At 42.8% G+C, this 12,436-nt stretch overlaps 1 protein-coding gene across 1 annotated transcript; it reads right to left on the bottom strand.

Annotated features, from left to right (window-relative positions):
- Positions 1 to 458: 458 nt before the first annotated feature.
- On the bottom strand, positions 459 to 12,286 carry MRPS18B (mitochondrial ribosomal protein S18B). Its single transcript, XM_053294182.1, has 7 exons — positions 11,743 to 12,286; positions 8,168 to 8,300; positions 6,532 to 6,629; positions 5,646 to 5,714; positions 4,266 to 4,332; positions 986 to 1,045; positions 459 to 832 (listed from the first exon to the last, which is right to left on the bottom strand). Exons 1-7 carry the CDS (start codon positions 11,815 to 11,817, stop codon positions 618 to 620), a joined length of 717 nt encoding a protein of 238 aa, XP_053150157.1. The 5' UTR covers positions 11,818 to 12,286; the 3' UTR covers positions 459 to 617.
- Between the last annotated feature and the right edge of the window lie 150 nt (positions 12,287 to 12,436).

Raw genomic sequence — 12,436 nt, 5'->3', positions numbered from 1 at the left:
GTACCACTGAATTGCAAATGATCATCCATTTTGTCTGCCCTGGAACCTTTCAGAGTAATTCTGAACTGAGAATTCTACCAACATCCCCCATATTTTTGAAGGGCAGGCCTTGCCTGTTGGAGTTGCATGGGCCCAATTGCTATCAAGAGGCTTCCCTGCTCTGGGCCCACAGCCAATAAGGGACCAACCATTCAGGAGGAAAGTTCTCCATTAACTACCCCAGGCAGCTGGCAAGCAGCCAGGACAGGGATGCTCAACCACTAGACCGCAACTCCCATCCTTCCCAGCCAAGAGGGCACCTGTTATCCAGGAGTTGTACTATATAGTTTGGATTTCATGGCTTGATCCATGAGGCATAGGTGGGTTTGACTCAATGGCTCTTCAGTCCTAACTCTCTTCTTGTGTTCTCCCTCACACTGGCCAAGTCTGATTGTTCAGAAAAGTTACACCACAGTCACTGACAGGGCCTTTGATTTTATTGACACTAGAAACACAGGTGGGATTAGAAAAAAGGTGGCAGTCATGGTCACGGCAGAGCTGCCCTATAGAGGATCTTCAAAGATCAATACCACAATCAGCAGAGAATGTTTGTTTCTGTCCACTGGCACCTGCCAGACTCAAGAAGGGCTGCTTTCCTCCTTCAGGTAGTCCTTGTAAATCCTCCTGATTCGTTTAATTTCCTTTTCGGGGGGCTGCTGCCAGTCATACCAGTCGTACCAGGCTGTCTTGCTCTGCAGAGCTGGAGACAGAGGAGTTTTGGTGACAGCTGCATGCTGGTTCTTGCAATCTTCAGCCTGGAAATTAGTGAAGGGGATGTGGAAGAATAGGAGGCCTGGAAGAAGGGATGGAAGACATGTCAGAGAGAGGATAGCTTAAAACCCATTTTCTATGCTGGAAGATTCCACAGTGCTGGTAAGGGGTATGGGTGGGGCTACATTACTTCTATCCAGCTCTACTCCTCTCCCAGTTCCTGTCTCATACTCACCGTTTTCTTGAGCCTTCTGAATGGCTTGCATCAGTTGCTTGTACTTCTTTATACAGACACCTGCAAACAGAGAGAACAAAACATTTCATGAACCAATGGAGACTGCAATGGTCTCCGAGAGAATTTCCTTTCAATATGGATTCTAACACAGTTTTTACATTTTAAAACCAGGAAATGGCTAACTTTATTATTGGGGGCACTCAATGCTCCGGGGGGGGGAGGGGAGAGCATGAGAGCAGTAGTGATAGGATACAGAACCTCTCAAACACTTTTATTTCCCTTATATGAGCAAAGTCTATCACATCTTGCTTATAGTATGGTAGGGCCTCCAAGGAGACCAGACAAGAACTTCTTTGTGGGCTAAATAAAGCTCCCTAGGTGCCAGTAGCCCCTCCTTGTCCTAGACTATGAATGGCCAACTCGAAGCTCCTGAAACAATTTTATCTGACCCTCTGGCAGTCCTACTAGATTTTAATCAAGTTGTGGTTTTTTAAGAAAAGAGAGAGAAAGAAAAGCTGATCAACTTTTTAACTGGTAAGCAAAAGATGTTTTTAGGGTGTTGGAAATAGTGCACACTTTGTTACATCTGTCTATGTATACACTGATCATAGACTGATGGTCATAGACTGTAATCAACCTTGAACTGAACACTATTTTGGATATGCCAAGTTCAATTTCCCCTCTTTTTATCTAACCATTTAAGGTCATTTTCCGAGGTGATGCCATCTCTTCCAAGAGTTAGAGGATTTCCATCAAGGCTTTTTTTGTTTTGTTATGGCACCCCTTTATAGAACACAATCTCCAGAGAGATTTCCCAATGCCTTCACTGGGTTAGAATCCATGTTCCCTCTAACAGAGATTCCGAGATATTGACTACAACTCCAAGAATCCCCAAGCAAAAGCCATTGCAGTTGTGGATACTGGGAATTGTAGTCAGCAACATCTGGGATCCCTGTTAGAGAGAACACTGGTTAGAATTGGAGATTGTTTAAACAAAGTCTGCAGTATAATGCTGCTTCTGAATGTTAGATTTGCTGTCTGACATTTTAGTAGATTTATAATTTAAGATGTCTATGTAAACTGGCTTGAACATTTAAAGCAGGCCTGCACAGCATGCGGCCCACAAGGCCTTTTTTATTGGCCCCCAGGGCTACACTTCCCCTTCCTCCCCCTGCTGAGAACCTCCTTTAACCCCCCCCTAAATTCCAGCTGCTGCGCAGCTGAGGAAATGGCTGTGGGTGTGTCCTTCTACCCCCTCCCCTCCCCGGCAGCAGCAGAGCGATGCTGGAGCCTGGTGTTTCGCCCTGCATCGCTTCCCAACTGCATCTGCAAGGCACGCACACCTGCAGTTAAGAGACTCAACTGCACAGGCGCGCCTCACATTTGGGAAGTGACGCGGGGCCAAACACCAGGCCCCAGCGTCGCGCTGCTGTGTGCCACTGCGGGGGAGGGGGGGGAGAGAAGGACACACGAACACCCCGTAGCCATCCCCATAGCGGCTTGAATCAGCAGCGAGAAAAATGGTGCCAGTGATGAGGTGGGAGGACGACGTGGGAGGCGGTGGCCGGCGGCCCTACCCTATGAGGGAGTCTGGCAGTGGCAGGCGCTGGCAAGCACAAATGGCAGGAAGGGAGGAAGCCCAGCGGGGAAGAGAAAGTGTTGCCAGGACGGGAGGAGGACAAGGACCTCCAGAATGATGGTCAACGGACTCCTCTCCCCAAGACACTGCTCCATATTCTCTCCCTCTCCCCCCAAGACACTGCTCCATATTCTCTCCCAGTCTGCCCAAGACACTGCTCCATATTCTCTCCCAGTCTGCCCAAGACACTGCTCCATTTTTGGGGAGAGGTGGAACGGAAGAACAATGCATTTTATTATGTTTTTTGTACAGATTGCATTGTATGTATTTTATTAGAATTTTTAATTCAATTTATTTTAATTTAATTTAAATTAATTCTTGCCCATCCAGAACTTCAAAAGTTAAATTTTAATTAAATTCATTTTAATTTCAGTTTAATTTGATTTAATTAATTGATTGATATTAGGTGTTAATTTAATAATCAGTACCCTAACTGACTTTGGCCCCCATGTACCATGTCATGGTCAGTTTCGGCCCACCAGGTCATTTGAGTTGTGCAGGCCTGATTTAAAGAGACAGTCAAGACAAACATATATTCTAACTATGAAACCCATACTACGAAGTCACCACAGCTTGACCCACTCCTCCAGAAGATCATTTTGTCTTGTAGCACTTACTAGAGACCACTCTAGGAAGAGAGCAAACCAAGAAAGTGTCATCATTAACCTAAGAGCATTTCTGCGAGATCAGACCAATGCCCCTCTAGCTTTTCATTTCCCAGAGTGACCAACTAGACATTTCCAGGAAGCCCAGAAATGGGGCATAAAGGTCTTTCTCCCACTATTGCCCTACAGCAACGGGTATTCAGAAGTATCCTGCTTCTGAACATGGAGGTTCTAGTCATCATGGTTAACCACCATTGATATAATTTTCCTTCATGAATGTGCCTAATGCTCTTTTAAAGGCAACAAAGCTAATCACCACCACCACCACAATACGGGGCAGTACGGTTCACAAGTGAATTATGAATCACTTCCTTTTGTCTGTTCTGAATCTGCCACCAATTTCACCCTAAGTTTTAAGATAAGGGGAGGGGGGATCTATTCATTTTCTCCACATCATTAATATAGTAGTGGTAAACTATACTAAAAGCAGCAGCATTTTTACAACACATTTTTAGTATTTAAAACTGACACATGTATTCAGTTAAGTCAATGTATTACTTTGATACATATTTCAGCTTTACAACAACCCATAAGGTACAATCATTACACTACAGACAGAGAGCTGGGGCTAAGAGAGAGAGTGGCTTGCCTAAGGCTAGCTAGTGAGTTCATGGCAGAGGTTAAATTTGAAACAGCAATGTCCCGGTTTGTAGCTGTCTCCACACCAGCTCTTATAAACTTCTATTATCCTGTACCCAACTGCCCATTTCAACACTAAAAAAGTCCCAGATGCTTGATTTTTTTTTTTTAACAAGGAAGATGCTCCAACTGTTTGATCATGTTGATTGCTTTAACATCTCTGCAACAGCCGTTTGGTGGTGGTGGTGGGGGTCAAACAGCTGGCGATCCCTACTCTAGAACCCTGCTTCTCTTCTACACAGTCTCATCAACAAGTAGGAAGTTATCTCGTTTGCAAAACCAGAAACACTACAATATACAGTAGAAAGGAGTAGAGCAGGGTCAGTTGGTGGCTTACCTGTGTGTGTTGGGTGGTAGATAATGCCAGTGTGGGGGCAGATGAACTGTTCCAGCAGCTTTACATTCTGTGGGAGGAAAAGGAGGCATTACCCAAGCTTGCATCACTTGGCAGGGGGCCTTTAAAAAAAAATATCAAGCAGCCATGCCAACCGTTTTAAATAGGGCAGCAGACTATATCACCACCATAAACATGCAGCAAGTTCAGTATAATATCTGCAAAGAATGCACATACATGCCAAAGCAAACTTGCATATTATCACTACATTCTACAAATATTAAATAAGCTCCCTTTGCACAGAATTTGGATTCAGTTCTGCACAGAACAGAAATAGCCCTGTCAGGGGTGAGGGCTTAGGCAGCAATGCTGAGCTATTGCTGGAGGATTCCAGCATTTATGTGCACCCGCACTCTGCCCAGCCAGGGACCCCAGGAGAGCACAAATAATGCCTCAAGGGCATCTAGGCAACATATGGCTTGCAAAGCCATTAAGGGAGAGTCCTCCAACCTTGTACTTAGAAGACTGGCCTAAATTCTATCTCCTGCTTGGCTACAGGAACTTTATATAGCCTTTGATGTCTCATTTAGATTTTCCATAGTATCTGAAATGATGTGTCATAAGCCATTATAAGAACTATTTTTAGACAGAAAAGTGATGCAGACAACAATTCTACCCTGTTTCAAGAAGGTATCAATATTGCAAAGATTCAACAATGTTTGATATATTAAGGAAAAGGGACAGGTAAGTTGCATCAGGTTAGGAGAAAGCAAAGGGCTTGAGTAGATTTATGCAACTGGTATGAGGAGGAAGCCCAAAATGGAGAAGCAGGCCTAGAATTTAGTAAGATGATCAGAGCTTGGAGGGCTGTTAAGAAAATGATACACACTGAACAGGAAGTGCCAGCTTTGATACATCAGAAGCACATTAAAAGTATTTCAGACATCTTGTCGTGTATGAAGTACTGTGGGTGGCAATACAGAAAACGGCCTTCTCTATGGTGGCACAAAAGTTTCCTTCCCCACTGACTTTTATATGCCAAGGCAAGGTAACTACCTTCCAGATTTTCTTATTTAATTGTATTGGATAACTATATAACTATATAACTATCTATCTCTCTCTCTCTCTCTCTCTCTCTATCTATATAAATAAATAAAAAAATAACTAGCTGCCTTGGGCACCAAGTGAAAAGGCAAGATAAAACCTGCTCGCCACCACTCTTTTCCCCTCCCATTTTTGTTGCTCTGATTAATATGGCTACACTGGCTTTAATTTGGTGTTAAAAACTAGGGTTTAATGAGCTTTGTTGGCTGCTTGAGATTTTTTCTTTGATAGGTATATTAAATCCATTATAAAATAAAACCAAACACATGTTCCTTTTACCCTGTGATCCAGAAAGAGGTTTTGGTCTCTACAAATGGGGCAGGGATTCCCACACACATGCTTTTTTCTCTGCAGGAACAAAATACAAAACAAAACACAAGAACAAAATACAAAATGAATATTGATCTGTCAGTGCAACATTATTTAAACAAAAAAGAAGCCATTTCCCTGGTACCACAGGACTCGCTGGAAATATATCAAAGTGAAGAGCTGTGGTTAATTTGCAGTCTTGTATAGAACTAATCACATCATTTGCACAGAAGTTCCATTGTTACAGCTAGCACTGGACAAAGCCAAACTTAGATGCCTCCGCATTTCTTGCTCAACAGCAAGGCTTGCATTGACCCACAATGCATGGCCACCCAAAAACTAGCATGACCTAACTTTTGATTGTCCATGGCTTAGCCAAAGAATCGCTTTTCCTTCTTGTAATAAAAGGCTCCCCTTTCAAAACTGACCAAAGTGAACCATTTTGGCTCCCTGGCTGCACAACTCCATTTCTTGATAACCAGTGTCACATTAGCAGGAACCCCTGCAGAGAGCATTCTTAGGCTCATTAAGGCAGTCAGTCACTCTCGAGACAGACGATTATGCTAAACCCTGTCTCCTGGAAACCAGTAACACCTTAAGCCTTCCTGCTCTTTGAAATCAGGAGGTACTTTGTCAGGCAAAGGAAATGAGCCTTGTCAAGCAAAGGCTAACCGAACCCACATTGTGCGCTCCTAGTCACCTGGGATTGGGAACCTCACAGTGGTCTCTTGCCCTGCTTAGCTGGACCCTGATTAAGGGAATAACTCCCTCCCACTAATCTGCCCACTGCAGCCCACTTAAAAATGCTACTTATAGGAGGCTATGTTTTTTGTCAAAAGAAAAGAAAAGCACTCACAATACAAGTCTTCCGAGTCTTTTGTGGTGGAATCTGACCCTTGTGATTGCGCCTGTAGCCAAACCAGACTGGGTTGTTGGCATATCTTTCTATGTATTCTAAAAGGAGAGAGAAGAGATTCAGTCATCTATAGTAACAGTTATCTCCAAGAATGCAACACGTGAGGTTTCAGTACCCTGAGCCCACTACGAGATCGTTCAGATACAGCTAACATTTATTTAGCACACTACATGCTGTGCAACAATGTAGATCAGAAAGGAAAGATGAATAGAGGGTAATATTACAAGTTAACATACATATAGCCAAGACACTGGAGGGAATAGCTAACTGACAGGATCGGGTGGGGAAGGGGGAGAAGAAAGTTTAAGCCAAAAAACATTTCCCCCGAACTAGACTGTGCTTTAAAAGCAGAACACATTTCTGTAATAGGACTGGTTGTCCCTGAAAACAGGATTTCCTTCCTCTATGTCTCACGTGGCTTTCCCCATCACATATTGGCTCACTACATCTGTCTAGGACATACCACTTTAGCAGTTACAGTACTTCCAGTGTACGAGTGCAATCACTGAAAGCTTCCAAGGACTTACTGAAAAAGGGACAGTGAAGTAGAACTCTGAAAAATCTCTACAGGTCTTCACTGAATTCAATCCTTGTATGAAAAGAGCAGGGAATGCACTCCTTTATAGAAAGCTGTACACAAACTATAGAAAGATGCATTACTTGCCCTGAATACCTTTTAAGAACTTCACTCTAAAGGTCAGGGATGCACAATCCTAGTAACAAATACAGAGTTTAAATGTGCTGTGCCTAGACAATACACCTTGCTGACATTAAAAAAAAAAATGCAAGGATGAGGCATGTCTATAGTGCTCCCACAAAGCAATATAGTGCTCCCACAGAGCAAGACAGTTATTTCTGGCTTGATAGCAATAGCACTTACATTTATATACCGCTCTATAGCTGGAAGCTCTCTAAGCGGTTTACAATGATTTAGCATATTGCCCCCCAACATTCTGGGTACTCATTTTACCAACCTCGGAAGGATGGAAGGCTGAGTCAACCTTGATGTAAGTTAAATGCTAATTCTGGCAGGAGAGGTGGTGGCTTCAACCATCTGTAGCTGCTACTTGTTAGGCAGGAGTCAAACTTAAGCCACACATACACAAGATCTGTGATAGAGACATATGAAGCGGTCTCGTACTGAATCAGACCATTGGTCCACCCAGCTCTGTACTGTCTACACCAGGGCTGCTCAACTCCAGCTCTCCTGCAGATGTTGGCCTACAACTCCCATAATCCCTGGCTATTGGCTACTGCATGGGAGATCGCAATGGTAAACCCCTCCTGTATTCTACCAAAGACAACCACAGGGCTGTGGTCGCCAGGAGTCGACACCGATTCAACAACACACTTTATTGTCCACTGTGGCTGCGATTATGGGAGCTGTCGTCCAAAAACAGCTGGGGGGCCCAAGTTAAGCAGGCCTGGTCTACACCGACTGGCAGTGGGTCTTCAGGGTTTCTGGCAAGGGTATCTTCCAGTCCTTCCTCAAGGTGCTGAAGACAGGACCTTCTGCATGCAAAGTATGTGCATCTCCACTGAGCTGTAGCCCCATCCCAAAATGTTCCACAGATACCTTCACTCTCCAAGTACTCCCACGGCTTCTCTTTAAATGGAGATGTAAAAGCATCTGGCTTTGTGGATCCAGCTTGGCTAAAAATACGAAAGGGCAATTGCACATGCTGCAACAGGAAAGCACTGGGTGCATTCTGAGAGAAGAAAAAGCAAAACGGGGCAAATGTTAGAAGGCAAGCATCAGCAATTTCATGGCTGGGGAAATAAATATTTGTAAGTTAAAGGCACTATTTATAACTTTCATTCCTTTTTCAGCATACAAAAAGTAGCAGCAGAATTTATTATTTATATAATACTATTCACATACACAGCACTTTACAAGCAATGAAAAGACAGGTCCCTGCCCCAATGGGCTCACAATCTAAAACTGACACAAGGGAGAAAGAGAAGGAAGTACTGGGGATGAAAATGCAGTTGCTATATTCACATACTTAAGCTTAGTTACAGCATGGTGCAGATTGCCTTAATAGCTATTCCTCACAGGTCAAGCTCAACAGAGCTAGCTCTCTTTCCTCACCTATGTAAGCAGTGATTACCAGGTGTTACTAGTATTCTCCCATTCATCCTCAAAGCTACCCAATAAGGATCAATCACATTTTCATTCAGCTGAGACAGAATGGTGTGGTCCAAGACAGGAAAAACCCTATGGCTAAGCTGAAATTGGAACAATTCACAAGAACACAGAAAACTGCCATCTATTTTATTTATTTATTTATTTATATCCCACTCTTCCTCCAAGGAGCCCAAAGTGGTGTACTACATACTTGAGTTTCTCCTCACAACAACCCTGTGAAGTAGGTTAGGCTGAGAGAGAAGTGACTGGCCCAGAGTCACCCAGCAAGGATCATGGCTGAATGGGGATTTGAACTTGGGTCTCTCCGGTCCTAGTCCAGCACTCTAACCACTACACCATGCTGGCTCTACCAAATCAGACCATTGGTCCATTTAACTCAGTAGACTACCATCTTCCCACACCAACCATGAGGGTTCTGTTCCAGTAAAACCTTGCAGTTGGCAAATTCACTGTTGTTAAGCAATTAAAATCAATGGGTATCAGGGGGTTAGGAGAACTGCCATTATGAAAAGACCAAAAAATACCAGAAAAAAATTGCCAAAGGTTGCCCATAAAATCAACAAGAATAAGCAAGAGGCGTGAGCAAACTGATCCTCTAGAAATTTTTGAACCCCTGCCCCAGTCACTCTAAGGTGCTTTTAAGCCCCCCAAACCTCTCAAAGGTATTTTAAATTGTTGACAGGTTCATCAAGAGGAATGCGCAGATTGAACCCATCAGGACCTTTTTGCATGCTAAGCAGATACTCCACTATTGAGCTAGGGCCCAATCCACAGCCCAGTCTAACACATTACAGCCTGGTACGGATACAATTCTGCAATTTTGTAATTGTGCTTAAAAGATTTGGAGTAAGTTTACATGCTCCCTCCTCAACCTTGCATTCCCCTTCCTTTGTCAGCATTAGTCATGGTTTGGTGGTACATCTGCCTCTATACTAACCAACATTAGCTTTTAACCACTTAAAAACCAGAGGCAGAAACTTGTTTGTAAACCTTGGTAAGCTTTATGGTAATGAACACTGACAAGACAGAGAGAATGAAAATTGCTTAGAAGGGCCTACTCCCAAAGTATTTAAAAAACAGTTTGCTGCAGTTAAAAAAAAAAAAGCTTTTGATCTGAGCTAGCCCTGCCTGCTTCAGAGTTATGCTCTGTTTTTCAGAACAAAAGGGCTTTAGCATCCACTCTTACATGGATTTAGGAACACACAACTCCACTAATTTCAATGGGTATAGGCATATTCATCTCTGCTAAGAAATGGATTGCAAGAGCATTTCTTTTAAAAAACATCTAGGTTGCCTGTTAAAATAAAGAAAATCTCCAGTTTCTCTCTCTTTAAACAAATCCGCTGTGCAAAATATTTTTATTCTAGTGGTTTTCAAATGGGGTGTAATACTAGACACAATCAATCTATATGTAGTATGTCCATAAAGAGATAATAGTAGTTCTGGGGAACCCAGGTAAATGACACGGTAGCAGTCTGGCTACTAAGGGGATATGTAAAGTCCCCAGAAGAAAGAGTGTGTGTGTGGGGGGACAATAGCATAGAGCTGTTTATCCTACTAGATTACACAGAGCAAATACTAAGGTCAGGTACCTGCCATCCTATAATCAGAGTTTTGGACACAAGACTGTCCCAGTGATTTGGTATATTTCTTCTTTTGCTTTACATATGTTTTTAAGCAAGAATAAGAGTGGCTGATACATCCACAACTCTTAGGGTAACACTTCTTTCCCTTCAGTATGCACCATGCTGGGGGAAGGTAACTACAGATTATCTCTGAGCATTTGCAGAGTGCTCCCAGCTCCTCTCGCCATTGATTGTGTTCAAGCTATCCAAACTATCATAGTGACTCAAGAGAATGCAGAAAAACACTTGTAGAAAAGCACTCTACAGTCTTAGAGAATACTAGAGATAATAATAAGTGATAGGGGAGGAAAGCAGAGAGAAAGTCTTGCAGGCATAGGCTGAATGTTGTAGGTACACCTCATGGCAACTGAGCAGCAACCAACAGAAGCCAACAAGCTAATCAGCAGCTTCTACAATTAGTAGCTACACCCAACTTCAGTCTCCTTGATTATGTCAGTAGCCTCCTTCTCTCTTCTCTGAAAAGTGTTCCGAACCTGGGTGGGAACCTTAAGTCACACTGGCCCCAAGCAAGTACCTGATCTTACCTACTAGAATCAGTCAAGGCTTATGAACATGCTATCACACCGGAACTCTCCAATGAAGAGGGAGTTGAAGGGTTACTTGTACTTCAAACTCATTAATTTCAACAGAGCTCACTACTAATCACACACACCAGAAATCATTGATCTGCAAGATCTGAAGCCATGCTTCCTAGGGCCCAAACTCAACAGTTTATCAGTTTCCATTACTAAAACATAGGAGACAATTAACAGACATCTAGCTGCTTAAAAATGAATGGCTCTTTTAAAGACATGAAGGCCACAAAACTAAACACCCACCACGGAAAGACAGAGATCTACAAGCTTTCCCACTTTTTCCTTGCCGTTATTTCATTTCGACAGCTTTCTGTTAAGCATATACTCAACAAGAGAAAGAACCGAAATACTAGAAAAATGAAACCCAGGTTCTGTAGGGACGAGACGAATATATTCGACAGGAGCCCTTTTTGCTAGTATGAAAATACGAAGGCGGCGTGTAGTCATAGAACACAGGAAGGATAGCAAAAAGGAATACAATTTCGGTGACGGAAACAGTAAAGGATTTTTTATTCTTACCGTTATTGCAAAAAAACAATATGCCATTAAGAACACTGAGAAATACGGTACTCGAATCAATATAGAATAGAGACTCTCCGACTGTAATCTGTAGTATGTTTAACTATACGACACCTGGAATTCAGCGAGTAAATCTTACTTCAGAATTATGCATTTTAAAAAGTGATGCACATTCAGGATTCCTCTCAGCTACAAAACCTTTAGAGAAAATAAAATATACACAATTTTTATTCTGCTATGACTCGATCAGAGAGCTGCTCACCTGGACCCAGAAAGGCCTCCTATAGATCTTACGCACCACCGAACGACTCACCAGCATGGAACAGGACGCCGCCATCTTATCTCAAAATACGAATTACTTTACGCATGCGCCATACTTATCAGAGCTTAAGGTCACCTTGAAAGAAAGGCTTATACTTCTCCGTTTACATATTAAAATAATATTTCTCAGGTTATAGGTTCTTGTTACGCATTATAAACATCATGCAATTAATTACACGAAAAACAAGTATAAGTGAACCATCGAAATATATTTTAATAAGCTCGTGTGTGTGTGGTTGTTTTTTTTAAGTTGTGCGGCTGACCTTCGCACAGCCGCACAGCCATACACATTATAAAAACTGCGCCACAAGCTGTGCCGATGAGGACAAAAGGAGGTGTTCTTTACTGCGCATGTGCAGAGAGATCACTATTGTGGTGAGAGTCTGCCAATTTACAAACTTCGCGCATGCTCACGTTGGGAATCCGTTTCGCAATCTCAATCCCTGCCCCCAATAGCAAAACTAGGGCGGAGGCCACGCGCGTGCACCGACACAACGCTAACAATATGGCACAGATTAGCGCATGCGTACTCGCGATTTCTAACTGCGTCACAAACGTTAATAACATTAAAATATATTTTTGTACAAATGGGTCGTTTTGAATTTAAAACAGGGTTTAAGTAATATACCTTGATT

The sequence above is a fragment of the Hemicordylus capensis genome, chromosome 2 (assembly GCF_027244095.1).
Source record: "Hemicordylus capensis ecotype Gifberg chromosome 2, rHemCap1.1.pri, whole genome shotgun sequence".
Lineage (NCBI taxonomy): Eukaryota > Metazoa > Chordata > Lepidosauria > Squamata > Cordylidae > Hemicordylus > Hemicordylus capensis.
Note: the sequence above shows the minus strand (reverse complement) of the source record. Positions and strands in the feature narration are given on the sequence as shown.

Coding starts and splice junctions, on each gene's coding strand:
- MRPS18B (XM_053294182.1), bottom strand. CDS start 11,817: ATGGCGGCGTCCTGTTCCATGCTGGTGAGTCGTTCGGTGGTGCGTAAG. Junction 4,333..5,645: donor ACCTCTTTCTGGATCACAGG/GTAAAAGGAACA, acceptor TTCCTCCCACAG/AATGTAAAGCTGCTGGAACA. Junction 1,046..4,265: donor CTACCACCCAACACACACAG/GTAAGCCACCAA, acceptor CTCTGTTTGCAG/GTGTCTGTATAAAGAAGTAC.